The 13,809-nt window shown below is 44.9% G+C and overlaps 1 protein-coding gene, 1 long non-coding RNA gene, 1 other non-coding gene and 1 pseudogene across 3 annotated transcripts; 3 read left to right on the top strand and 1 right to left on the bottom strand.

Annotated features, from left to right (window-relative positions):
• Nucleotides 1-203: 203 nt before the first annotated feature.
• LOC136526897 (uncharacterized) lies at nt 204-650 on the bottom strand. The gene is made up of 3 exons (XR_010776628.1): nt 554-650; nt 427-492; nt 204-367 (listed from the first exon to the last, which is right to left on the bottom strand). It is a non-coding gene; the product is annotated as an uncharacterized lncRNA (long non-coding RNA).
• Nucleotides 651-7,340: 6,690 nt separating this feature from the next.
• On the top strand, nt 7,341-8,863 carry LOC136527796 (12-oxophytodienoate reductase 1-like). The gene is made up of 2 exons (XM_066520639.1): nt 7,341-7,796; nt 7,900-8,863. The coding sequence occupies exons 1-2, from the start codon at nt 7,448-7,450 to the stop codon at nt 8,697-8,699; spliced, it is 1,149 nt and encodes a 382-aa protein (XP_066376736.1). The 5' UTR covers nt 7,341-7,447; the 3' UTR covers nt 8,700-8,863.
• A 4,185-nt stretch (nt 8,864-13,048) lies between these two features.
• On the top strand, nt 13,049-13,150 carry LOC136530116 (small nucleolar RNA Z278; annotated as a pseudogene).
• A 105-nt stretch (nt 13,151-13,255) lies between these two features.
• On the top strand, nt 13,256-13,357 carry LOC136530204 (small nucleolar RNA snoR97). Its single transcript, XR_010777690.1, has one exon. It is a non-coding gene; the product is annotated as a small nucleolar RNA snoR97 (small nucleolar RNA).
• Nucleotides 13,358-13,809: the final 452 nt, after the last annotated feature.

The raw sequence follows: 13,809 nt of genomic DNA, 5'->3' as shown, positions 1-13,809 counted from the left end.
CAAGGAGATCAATCAGGGGTAAGTATGAGTATTGCAAAATCAGATAGGTTAATCGGTTTACCTGTTTCAAGGCAATTTCCTGTGCTTGACTGGAGGAAGCAACCTGGAGTATGTCGTGTGGATCGGCTGAGCTTGCCGATGGGATATCCTCTGTGACTTCATCGGTGGTGGGCTCTTGAGGTATGATGACCGATAACATTGGGGCAGATGTAGGGATCGGCATAGACCTTTGTCGTTTTGGCTGTGCTTCAGTATCTGTTGAAGCTTTGCGCTTTGCTTGGACATCGGCAACGATTGGCTGGGGGGCATCGACACTTGATTGTGAAGCTTGGGCATCTGGTACGTTTGCCGATGTACCCAATTGTTGCTGCAAAACAAGTGTAAGATATGATATTTAACAGATAAAATGTAAAGTCAAGAAGCTACCTCTGAAGGAGTGGTGCTTGATATCGGCGGAATTGCCGATGACGATCCCGTAGCAGCTCTTACCCCCTGATGATTAAGGTTAATATAGTTTGTGATCGGCATAAGTGAAAATAAACAAGGTTGTTACCTTAAAGGCTTTGACCAAGGTTGTAGCAGCGGCCGATGGGGTAGCCCTGGATGTAGCCAATTTGGACTTAGAAGTGATGGTCTTAGTAAGAATCTTCTGGTGGGTCAAAGCGGCTAAGGTGGGAGCGTTGTAGCCGATCGGCGATGTTGGGGAAACAGGCCGGAGGTTGAAGGGTTTCCCACTTTTGCTCACCGATGGTGCTGGGTTGTTAACCTGTTACAAGGGAATCAGTTACTGATAAATGAAAGGAAAAGCAGAAGGGAGTTCAAGGAAACTTACTGCGTCGTCAGGGATTGCATATTCAGAATCGATCATGTGCCGATATGTGTGAACAGAAGTCACGAACAATTGCTCTTTCCACTCTCGCCACCATTGCTTGTATGACTCGGTGATGAAAGATATTGGTGTCCAGGTGGATATATCGACATCTGTGGTATCGGCATCAGGAGAAAGTTGTACTACCTTGTTCCAGTCTGTTCCGCAGGTGATTGTTTCCCTGGGTTTGATCACATCGGCAAAGCAGAGTTTGATTGGCAGTTGCCCAAAAGCCAATTGGCGGGATACTGCCGATGGGTTGTAAAATTCATATGTAATGTTGGTGTTTTTCCCGCTGCCGAATGTGTTTACTGGAATTGCCCTGGGAGTGATAATAGCCATCATAATCTCATTATCTTGATTCAGAGTGTCATCGGCAAAGTTGAAAAGAAGGGGGAATCTGTTTTCTTCGTCGATATAAGGTACCCAGGCCCTATGATCACGAGAAAGACCATTATAGAAGCTTTGAAAGAATCTGCCGATTTGGTCTTCGTTGGCTTCTGTTCCAGGGAGGACGATTATGGCTTCACCAAAATTGAGGGGTGAGCGTGTTGCCGATTCATCATCCCCGAGCACATAATCTTCAGCAATTTCTCGTGGGAATTGTTGAGCAAAAAAGTCCCATTGCAAACGTTTGTGCATATGGGCATTCAGCCACATGTTGATAAACCACCACGGGCCTCCCAGGTTGCCGATGGGTTCGCCAAGCAGAAGCTTCTGAGACACTTGGTGAAGAAGATGATAAGTGGAGCTCAGAAGGTATCGGCCAAGAGGAAACCTTGCGCCATTAGCTAGAAGTTCAGCTGCAGGGAGGAAGGCGTTGGTTGGTCCTACTGATCGACCACAGAAGATAAATTTTTCTAACCACATATTCAGGAATGTGGCATGTTCCCTCTGGCTAGGTGTCCCGGTTTTCTGGTATTCTTGAATATATCCTGTCCAACCGCCGATGTTACAGGTATTCACTCTATATTCAGGCTTTCTACCATAGATGGAGCCTTCGTCGGCAGTTGAGATGTCCAAGCCAGTAAGCATGTGGACATCGGCAAGGGTAGGAGTAGCTGGGCCATGTCCAAACATAAAAGTATTGGTTGTATCTGACCAGAAATAAGCAGCTGCAATTATCATTGATTCATTTTTCTGCATATCGGCAATAGAGAGCCTGATACATTGGTCTAATCTTCGTTCTGCCCAGTATACTTGCATCGAGTTATTAACTCTCAAGTACCAGTCTTTCCACCCCTTGGTGGTTTTGGGCCAAGATCGGAATGTGTCTTTCCACAAATTCAGAGAGAAATTTTGGGCTCTAAAGGGGATTCTGTTAACCTCTGCATTGATCAGATCGGTTGGATCTGGGTTGCCCATTGGTCCGAGGCATTGGACGTGCGGCTGATCGGTTGGGATAATTAATTTGTTGCGCAGTTCCTAAGGTTATAGAATCCAGAGAATAGAAAAAAGGGAAAATCACCAACTGAATGAATTTGCGAAAAGATCAAAGTAAAGGGTAATGGAAGTGGAGCGAACCGCGGGGACGTTGAAGTTGATGGCCATGGTCTTGAGGAAACTTGAAGTTAGCACCGGAGAAGAGTTCTTCTTGGTTGAGGTCGCGCGGTTGTTCGTCGGAGTCGCCGCCGGAGAGAGAAAATGCCAAGGATCGGAGGCTGAAGGTAGAAAATGAGGGTTCCGGAGAAATCTATTTATAAGCCGCCCGGAGTGAGGGTATTTTGGACTTATCTCTATGTCGCGCGCATATAGGTCGAGACAGTTTAGAAGGATATAGTAACTGTTCGCGCGATAATCAGGGGATTGTACAGATGAGTTGATGACAAGTAATCATGACTTAGAAGGGATATCGATACAGTATATTTTGATTCTGAAAATGGCAGCATTATCATGTTAAGATCTTGCCGATGGGTTATTGTTTCGGTATCTCAACCATAATCAAGGCAAGAGTGGTTGGCGATTGTGCGATATTTACTGAAATGCGTGAATCAAGATTAGATTTGATTGGATTTGATAACAAATCAAGTTTTGGCTTGGAGAATGAGTTATGATAATCGGGCAAAAGGCAAGTGTTATCTGGAGTAAATTTCGGAACATTAATGGTTTTATATTCCGAAATTGGGGGGCATGTGTTGACACCGTTTTTTGTACGTGATGGTGATCGGAGTGGATTAATCGGTGAGGGGAAGGTTACTGTGTACTTTGATAGCCGATGGAAGCCAGCTTGTAAAGATAGTTGCCGATAGCTGGTGGTGGTCGATGGAAAGGTTGGTTTGGATTCGGGCGTTGCCGATGAAGTTAGAGGTGTTATTGTCGATGCCGATGAGAGGAGATTTGAAGACTACTGCCGATGAAACAGGGAATATGCCGATGAAGGAAGGCTTGAAGACTACTGCCGATGAAATAGGGAGTATGCCGATGGGAAGGAGGACGGTGAGATTTCCATCGTAATTGAGGTGGACAGGGAAATAGATAGAAGTTGATTTCCTTTTTTTTATATTAGTTAGAGTATGATTCATGTAAGAGTCACGTGTTTCCTTAGATATGGGATTGGTGTCCTAGTTGTGTTTGGTTGTGTCTCTTTAGATCAGGGTATAAATATGGAGTAAGGGGCAATGTAAGAAAGATATCAATCAATATCAAAACCAATTTTTACTCCTATTTGCATCTACTTACTTTTCGGCGACTTCGTCAATTTGCATATTTTCTTTCTTTTTACGAGTTCTCATTGATTCGGCGAGCTGCATCGTTTCAGTACGACCTTCGGCGATTCTCGAGTTCCGCGTGAACACCTCTTGGCCGTGACTTCCGGGCGTATCGCTGTTGTCAGGACCAAAGTGTTCGTATCTTCATCCTTGTCGATTAGCAGGTCAAATCGACTGGCACGCTTTGGATATCGATTCGGGTATTAGCCCTTTGTGTTTGCAGATCTACTTTTGCATCAACAGAGGCGCTAGGCGTGGCGTCGCGCACGCTGGCGCTAGCGCCAAGGCGGCGCGAGCGGCATCGACGGCTGCTGCGCGAGCGGCGTCGATGGCTGCTGCGCGAGCGACGAGGTGGTGGTCGTCGTGTCACGTGCTCGTCGCGATCGAAGTCGGAGCCGGCGCCGGTCTCCATCTAGCGAATACTTTTCTCAAGATTAAATACTCTACATAGATAAGAACATCTCTAAATACCGAATGAACTCTCTATTAGAGTTTTTTTAGCCAAGGAAATAAAATGCCCCTACAATAACTTCGTAAAACATCTCCTTAAAAATAAAAAGTTGCTAAACTTTTGTCCAACTTGTAACTTTTCGTGCTTGATAGAAACTCCCTATCTACCTTGGTTCTGAGTTTTCCCCTGACTCCCGCCCCCTCGTGCCTTGTTCTATTTTTTTAGTCCAAGTCATGGTGTTCCCAGCTCCTACCACAGTTGTCCGGCCTCCTACCACCACCACCAAGTCCCAAGGTACGTGCTTCTCCTAATCCTTTCCTTGCTGGACCATTGCGGACTCACCAGGACACCGCCTAGCCTTTGTCGGGCTGCCACTGGCCTCGGACCTCTGCCGTCGTCACGTCTGCTGCTCTCAGCATGCCCCTGGACATGCCCAACCGTAGGGACAACCCTACTCTGCCATGGCTGGCTGTGCCAGGCTAGGGTTAGTGATTATTTTTTATTGGATGAACAACACATCAATACGTAGAGCGACATTTTGATTTTATATCGCAACTTAAATTTCTCGTCTTATGGATATATTTTTGACATGTATTGATCAATCATTCTGTCGTCTGTAATATAAATCATGGAGAATTCAAGTTTTGGACTGGCATGATGAATGGTGGGGGACTTTAGTCCCACATTGCTACTCTAGAAGGAGTTGAGGCCAACTTAAAGGGCTGAATTGGCTCCATCTAATTGAAACTATTGGGGAGAGGAAATGGAAGAAATATGTGCTCGCTCGCTCGCCTCGCCGGGGCAGGCGATGGGAACGGGCGCGCGACATGCACGTGGATGGTCTGGCGATTTCTCGCTTCGACCTTGCGGGTGTGTAGCTTCCTTTTGCTACTCTATATTTTTGCGTGCATGAAGAAAATTGCGCTGGTCTGTTTTGGCAAGCAATTATTCTCGTATTAATGGCGATTGCTCTAATTGTTCTAGTCGACTAATGGCAGAACAATCACCATTAGTGCTGTGATTGCGCGGCTAATTACTTACCTTAACTGCGACTCGTGTATATATATTGGTACGAGACGTCGTCCTCAAAATAGAGAATTCATCTCTTACCTTTGCCACTGTACTGCGCTGCCGCCATCTTTCCCATCCCGCCGCCGACATGACATCGGCGCCGGGAGAGCAGGTTTTCGAAGCCTTCGTCTCCTCGTGTCCTTGCACGGGGTAGGGGGCATATCTGGTTTTTGGGAAGCACCGTTGTGACTGTTCGCTGGACGTCTTCTTCCCTCTACGCCAGTGTTCGCCGATCTTCATCGACGGTCTGCTTTGTCTTCTTTTGCGCTACTGCTAGCACCGACAACCTTACGGTAAGAATGTCTATTCTTTCTCTGTTGTTCGTTCTTTTGTTTCTACTGCTACTAGCACTAGAGAGTTCGAATTTGCCTTGGGTCATAGTGCTAGTGTTAAATCACACATCTACGATACATGTTGTTGTTCTTTTTCTCATTATCGAAATTAATTTACGCGTTACTAAATTGCTATTATTTCCAACAGCTACAGCCGCTGCTGTTTAGCTCAAGTGGATGGGGGCAAAGGTTGTTACTTATTTTGTCAACTTTGGTAAACTCATAGATTAGCAAGTGAATTATATGAAACACCTGGAGATGCTCTAGTGTATCTTTATATTGGTGTCTGCTAACTTCCAACTAATTTATACTGTTAGAGTGCGCAGCGGAATCTGGCCCAGCTCGCTATAACCCATGAGTCGGCGCCCCTCGGACCTAGGTCCACCAGAGCTCAAAACATACCCTTGCCTCAGGCCTAACTTCAACTCAAAAGACTAGCCTGATAGGTGAGGACTACTCCTACCTTATATCCACCATCAATTACCAATTTGGGAGTGCACATCAGAATCCGGCCCAACTCGCTATAAACCCACGAGCCGGCGCCCCTTGGACCCAGGTCCACTAGAGCTCACAACATACCCAGGCCTTAGGCCTAACTCAACACAAAAGACTAGCTTGATAGGTGAGGACTGTCCCCGCCTTATATGTTGTGCTCCCCCACCATTAATTACTGATGTGGGACTAAACCTAACATATACAAAGTGCTTCTGATGCTGTTAGCAAATAAAGATAGAACCTGAGATACAAATTTTTACTTGAAAAACCCTTGTGGGGAAAAATCTCGAGCATCAACCGTCGATTTTCATTATATGAGGAGATTTTACAAAACGCAGGGAATATAACGATTCGTCTCATCTCTTTCCCTATGGCTTACAAGATATATTTATAGAACGGTTACACGGTAATCCAATACGGACGTTAATTAACATAACCCGAACCGCGGACCCTCCGGACGTTCGAGCCCGTAAGTTGGAATTCCGATCATACTTCAACACATGAACTACGAATACATTTATGTGAATGTAGTAAAATATCAAAAAATTATACAGGAATGATCAGCGAAGAAGATCCTACCTGTAAAATGTCACACGTGGTAGTAGGGTCATCGCTTATTGCAGGTGACGTGCACTTTTCGCACCACAACTCCACAGGTCAAAAGAGGCCGCTGTCTGATAGGTGAGGACTGTCCCCGCCTTATATGTTGTGCTCCCCCACCATTAATTACTGATGTGGGGCTAAACCTAACATATACAAAGTGCTTCCGATGCTGTTAGCAAATAAAGATAGAACCTGAGACACAAATTTTTACGTGAAAAACCCTTGTGGGGAAAAATCATGAGCATCAACCGTCGATTTTCATTATATGAGGGGATTTTACAAAACGCAGGGAATATAACGAGTCGTCTCATCTCTTTCCTTGTGGCTTACAAGATATATTTATAAAACGGTTACACTGTAATCCAATACGGTCGTTAATTAACATAACCCGAACCGTGGACCTCCAAACATTCCAGCCCGTAAGTTGGGATTCCGATCATACTTCAACACATGAACTACGAATACATTTATGTGAATGTAGTAAAATATCAAAAAATTATACAGGAATGATCAGCGAAGAAGATCCTACCTGTAAAATGTCACACGTGGTAGTAGCGTCATCGCTTATTGTAGGTGACGTGCACTTTTTGCACCACAACTCCACAAGTCAAAAGAGGCCGCTGCCTGAACTTCACCTGTGGTTGGAGCCAAAACACGACCCGTTATAATGAACCTGCGTGAGAACAGGAGAAATCATGGGCGCATGGCCGTGGTTGCACGCTGCTGCCGCCGCAGGTCTGAACAAACGGCTGGCGGGCACACCAACACGTATATAAACAGCGACACCTCTTGTGTAAAGCCAGAAACAAAGCAAGCGAAGCAGAACAGAAGCAAAGCGAGAAACAGAGCAAGCGAAGCAGCTAGCAAGTGACTGCAGTGTTGCAGCACGCCGGCGAGCGAGAGCGACCAGGCAGGCAAGATGGTGCAGCAAGCTTCGAAGGAGGTGATCCCGCTGATGACGCCGTACAAGATGGGCCAGTTCCAGCTCTCCCACCGGGTGGTCCTGGCGCCGCTGACGAGGTGCCGCTCCTACGGCAACGTGCCGCAGCCGCACGCCACCGTGTACTACGCGCAGCGCGCCACCAAGGGTGGCCTGCTCATCGCGGAGGCCACGGGGGTGTCGCCCACCGCGCAGGGGTACCCGGAGACACCTGGCATCTGGACGCAGGAGCAGGTCGAGGCGTGGAAGCCCATCGTCGACGCTGTCCACCGGAAGGGTGGCATCTTCTTCTGCCAGATTTGGCATGTCGGCAGGGTCTCGACCAATGGTATGTTCCCATCTAGTACGAGCGTATCTTTGTCAGCTCTGATTATACTCTATCGTTTGATCAGGAGCTGGTTTTCCTGATTTTCCTTCAACCCAATTGGCAGATTTTCAGCCCGACGGGCAGGCGCCTATCTCGAGCACGGACAAGCAGATTTCTCCGGACGCCGAGTCCGGAACGGTGTATTCGAAGCCGCGCCGGTTGCGAACCGAGGAGATCCCCGGCAACGTCGATGATTTCAGGCGGGCTGCACGGAATGCAATTGAAGCCGGCTTCGATGGGGTTGAGATCCACGGTGCGCATGGATATCTCCTCGAGCAATTCATGAAGGACGGTTCTAATGACCGCACCGACGAGTACGGCGGCAGCCTGGAGAATCGGTGCCGCTTCGCCGTGGAGGTCATCGACGCCATTGTCCGCGAGGTGGGCGCGCACCGCGTGGGCATCAGGCTATCGCCATTTGTTGACTTCGTGGATTGCGTGGACTCCGATCCTGTGGCGCTTGGCCACTACATGATCCAGCAGCTCAACAAGCACGAGGGTTTTCTCTACTGCCACATGGTGGAACCTCGAATGGCGACCGTCGACGGCCGCAGGCAGATTTCTCTACTGCCACATGGTGGAATCTTGCTGTTCCGAAAGGCGTTTAACGGCACGTTTATCGCTGCTGGCGGATACGATCGGGAGGAAGGCAACAAGGTAGTGGCAGAAGGCTATGCTGACCTTGTCGCATATGGAAGACTCTTCTTGGCTAACCCGGACCTGCCTAAGAGGTTCGAGTTGAATGCGCCACTGAACAAGTATGACCGCTCTACCTTCTACACGCAAGATCGTGTTGTTGGCTACACGGATTACCCTTTCCTTGAAGACGGCAGCGATAATTATGAGTCAAGTTCTCAAGCTTAATCATGCAGATAATCAAACTGATCACAACTAATAATGTGGATGGTTCATCAAGTATGAGTTCATCATTATTTCCACCATTCTTTATTGACATTGTGGGAGAGTCATTTATATCATGTTGTTTGATTCTGTACTATTGTGAGTTGAAATAAATGTGCTTGCTGGAATTATTAGAAAAAATATCTACTATTTTCTAGATCGTCTGGTTTGGAGACTTGTTCAAGAAGAATTTTTGTCACCTGTGCCTTTTCATAATTCCCTTCTTTGGAAGACAACAATGGAATCCTCTTGTAGCGTTTCATTGTACCGTGTGAGCATATAGCTTTTTGTGAGCTTACAAAGCGTTTCTTTAGTCTTCTTCTGCAAATTATGACCCTGTTCACTTGAGCTACTTTTTAGCCATAGAACAGTGTTTTCCTCTCACAATATTTCAGCATCAGCATCAGCATAAGCCAAATTTCAGCATAAGCGAACATGACCAATGTTAGTCTAAATCCTTATGTGGCAACTCATTGAATCCTCATTGACTCTATATTCTTCCGGTTATAAAAATATTCAGTCCAAACTAGATTTTGTAAGGCTCTGTTTGGATTACAATTCAAAAGGAATCAGATTCATGTAGTTTCAAACACTAAAGTAGCGTTTGGAGTGGAGGATTTGTGAATTCCTTTCTAGAGCGAAGGATTTTGCGCTTGTACGTTTTGAAGGAATGAGAGAATCCACCGCCACCTCTTGGTTTCAATTTCTTCACGAAGTTTGAGAGACTCATGATTACTAATGTTATTGGTGCATGCTTTCATGGAAGCAACCGCCAAGCACAAATTGATTAACACTAAAAAACTAGAGTCCATGGTTTCAACAAAGCACTAGCATAAGTGGCCGACCAGGATATCTTGATTTATTAACTAATATATGCTGCTTTATGAAAGAAAAAAATTCTTTATGTAGTTCTTGTTTAGTCCAAGCAATTATGTTTATCACTAATCCTTAAATTCCCGTGGTGCTCATATTCCTTTGGCGCAAACACCAAATCTTCCAAAATTGCAGTGTTTTAGGTTCCCTTGTTATACACACCTATTCCTTTTCTATTCTTGTATTTTTTTTCTATTTCTCTACTCCGTAAACTCGGGGATCTAAGGTTTTGCTTGCATACTTGAGATTGCGTTCTTGAGTTTTGAGTAAAATATTGCCAACATTTTGTTAGCATCTAGCATTCTAATTTCGTTTGTGACTAATCCTAGGAACATCTAAACTGTGGAATAATTAGGTTTTCTAATGAGGTAACCTAAATTGGGCGAAAGACATACATGTCGCTTGTTTTTCAAGATGAAGCCTGACTTTTTTTTTTGCTTTTTAGTATTATAAGTATAAGAAACGATTTTTAATTAACAACAGATCTAGTGATAGTAGTTTTCAGAAGGTCGGTCTCTACAATTTTCAGAAGTTCAATCTTTATGAAGTTCCCATGATCCTTGTGGCCCACAAAGATATCAGCAACAGCATTGTCCCCGTTGATTATATCATGTCTGTTTCATTCATTGCTTCTTTTATGGAGTTGTTGCCATCTATTGTGACATGTAGTGTACCATAAAAATCTATTAATTCATGTTAACCCTTAGAGTCTTGACTCGCCTAACATATGAACGCCCTGAACACTTAATTCACAACTTGAAAAGTGCCCTTGGGTTGTTGAAGTTCCTCAGTGTAGCATGTGAAGATATTCACTACCGGAGACTGTGTAGTTACCGAGTGCCCATATATTTACCGAGTGTCAAAAGTCGGGACACTCGGAAAACATTTATTACCGAGTGCCAACACTCGGAAAACATAAACACCCGGTAGTAGACCTATTTACCGAGTCCGAACACTCGGTAACCTCAAACACTCGGTAGAACTACAATTTTACCGAAGGGGCGCACTCGGTAAAAAGAGACACTCGGTATTGAGCTGCCACGTCTCCTAGTGTACCAACCGTGCGCCAAACGGCGTCACGGCATGACATGTTTGCCGAGTGTAGAAGTATTTGCACTCGGTAATAATAAAGTTTTACCGAGTGTAAGTTCACAACACTCGGTAAACACTATCTTTTACCGAGTGTAAGTTCACAACACTCGGTAAACACTATCTTTTACCGAGTGTACTGGAGCAACACTCGGTAAAATTCAACCAAATTTCTTGTTTGTTCCCTTCATTCTTTTCCCTCTATCCACATATGATATTGAGTTTTTTACCTATGTGCCATTATAAAATATTGAAATGACCTGTGTACCATTGAAATTTGAAAAGGTTCTCCAATACCCTCTTTGAAATTTCTTTTGCTCTGTATACCACTTCCGTCAGCTTGCCATTCAATTCTAACGGAGGTGGCTACGAACCAGAGTAAAAATTACCTTTTTTACCCGTGTGCCATTATAAAAGTTCAAAATGACCTGTGTACCATTGTACCATTGAAAAAACGAAATTGCTTGTTTAAGGCCCTAAATGAATTCAAATCAAAAAGTGGTCAACTACAAAGTTTCATAACTTTTTGAGATCTACAATTTTCATTTAGTAAGTTTTTCCATCCGAGGTCGTTTGAAAAATTTGAATTTTAAATTTGAGAGATTCAAACGTAGTTTTGCATGATAAGATGATTTCAAATCAAAAAGTTGTCAACTACATAGTTTCATGTAACTCTGAAAGTAGTCAACTACATAGTTTTATGTAACTCTGAAACTATGTAGTTGACAACTTTTTGATTTGAAATCATCTTATCATGCAAAACTACGTTTGAATCTCTCAAATTTAAAATTCAAATTTTTCAAACGACCTCGGATGGAAAAACTTACTAAATGAAAATTGTAGATCTCAAAAAGTTATGAAACTTTGTAGTTGACCACTTTTTGATTTGAATTCATTTAGGGCCTCAAACAAGCAATTTCGGGGCATGAAATAATTGGCATTTTTTCATTTTTGTTTTGCATGAAATAATGGAGACTTTTACCGAGTGTGACCTAAAACACTCGGTAAAGATTAGCCACGGCCCACCTGCCTGCCATGCTTATGTTTACCGAGTGCCGTAGATCGGGGCACTCGGTAAACATGTACCAGGGCTGCGGTGCTTGAGTTTACCGAGTGTCGTACATCTAGGCACTCGGTAAACAGAAGCATTCAACAAGCCGTTTCTCCCTCAAATCGTTTCCTACTTTCACACACACACCGCACACGCCTGATCCCCACCGCCGCGGCCGCCTCCTCCCCTCCACCACCGCCGCCACCGGGCGGTCCCCCACAGCCGCCGCCACCGGAGAGACGGAGAGAGAGAGAGACGGAGAGAGAGACAGCGGCACCGGCGCACCGGACGACGATCCCCTCCGCCGACGCCGCCCCGTGCTCCCTCCTTCGCTCCCGTTCCCGCGAGGTGGGGTGGGGTGGGCCCCAGCAGCAGCGGCGACGGCGAGCACTCTCTCCCCTCCCCTGACCGCGGCCTCCCCTTCCGTACGTGCTCCCGCCGCACCGGTGGCGACAAGGGACCCCTGCCTGCTCCCGTCGACGGCAGGTACCTGCCCTGTTGCCCACCTCTCCCCTCCGTCTGGTGGCGCCGTGATGCAACTAGTATTAGTAGATGGCTGCAAACATCATGGCGCCGTGATGCTTTTCATTTGATTGAGTGTCCTTTTTTTCTAAGTAGGTCATGATTTGTTCAACCTGAATGTAAGGAACCTTTGTTTACAACTACATGACACAACTGATATATGTTCACCACTAAGGCCTGATTTGAGTCTACAGCTAGCCATAGGAACTCCTAAGTACTTAATGGGCCATTTACCAATTGCACAGTTGAACATATTGGAAAATTCCAGGCTTTTAGTGTCATCTTGACTTATCTAATGACCTCACTCTTAGAGAAGTTAATTTTCAGACCAGACATCTTCTCATAAAGGTAAAGAAGAAGTTTGAGATGAGCAGCTTGCTCTTTATCATCTTGGACGCACAGAATCATGTCATCATCATACCGAAGAACTGCTACCCCATTTTCAATATATTCAGGAACCAACCCCTTAATCAGATTATTACTTTGAGCAAGAGAAATCATTTTAGCCAAAGTATCAGCAGCTATGTTGAAAAGGAAGGGAGACAGCAGGGGATCCCCTTGTCTAACCCCTCTACCAGATTTAAAATAACTTCCATTAGAATTATTCACCTTGACACTAACAGTGCCAGAGCTCATTACTAACTTAATCGAGTCACACCATTTAACACCAAAACCTCTTTGCTTGAGACATTCAAAAAGGAAGTCTCAATTCTGTTTGTCAGTCTTTCTCAAAGTCCAACTTGAGAATTTTTCTTGGTGCAAACCTTGCATCCCATTGGCCACTCATGAAGTCGTCCAGTGTTTGGAGTCTGCAATCGGCTCAAGTTCCTGCGTAGCTCCTACTTGGAGCTGCTGCACCCGCATGACAAGACTGGGCGGTGTCCAAATGCATTTGCAGTTTAGTAATAGTATTGTAGTTTAGTTATTTCTCTCAAATAATTATACTGGGTAAATCGGAACCGAGTTTAACTATCCTTGCACTAGTGCTTTCTGATTTGTGTTGAGGCTGAAAAACTCGAAGAGTGTGTGTTGTCATCAGCTTCGGCTCTGTACTGTGAGCTGGGAGTTAAATAACAGCACAAGATTGTTTACTTCTGTGGGTTTAAGCCACATATTTTGCCTTTTCGTTGCAACATAATTATTTTTTCAGCCTTCAGAACAAGGAAGTTAGCTACTTATATGTCAGACTAATTCATCTGTCTGATGTACAACCTCTGTAGTTTTGGCTGCCTTTGCATGTAGCTCACGCCCTCTATTGACTAGTTGTATTTATAACAGGACTGACCAAATTGATTTGAGCTTGTATAGAAATCATTGGAATTATTTGCTAGGTTGGCCTGGTTAGTGGCTACTGTTAGAACCAAAACACAGGTTTGGGGCAAAATTTCAGATTTCATTAGCCATGCCACAACTATGGAAGGGTTGGGATACATATAGGATAGCTTGCTTGAGCCTTAAGAAAGCTTGCTTGAGCCTTAAGAAAGCTACAGCATATTCTAGAGATGCTAAAGTAGATGCTAGGGATAAAGATAAGGGCTG

Source organism: Miscanthus floridulus, chromosome 19, assembly GCF_019320115.1.
Source record: "Miscanthus floridulus cultivar M001 chromosome 19, ASM1932011v1, whole genome shotgun sequence".
Lineage (NCBI taxonomy): Eukaryota > Viridiplantae > Streptophyta > Magnoliopsida > Poales > Poaceae > Miscanthus > Miscanthus floridulus.
The sequence above is the reverse complement of the archived record's forward strand: the minus strand, read 5'-3'. Positions and strand labels throughout refer to the sequence as shown.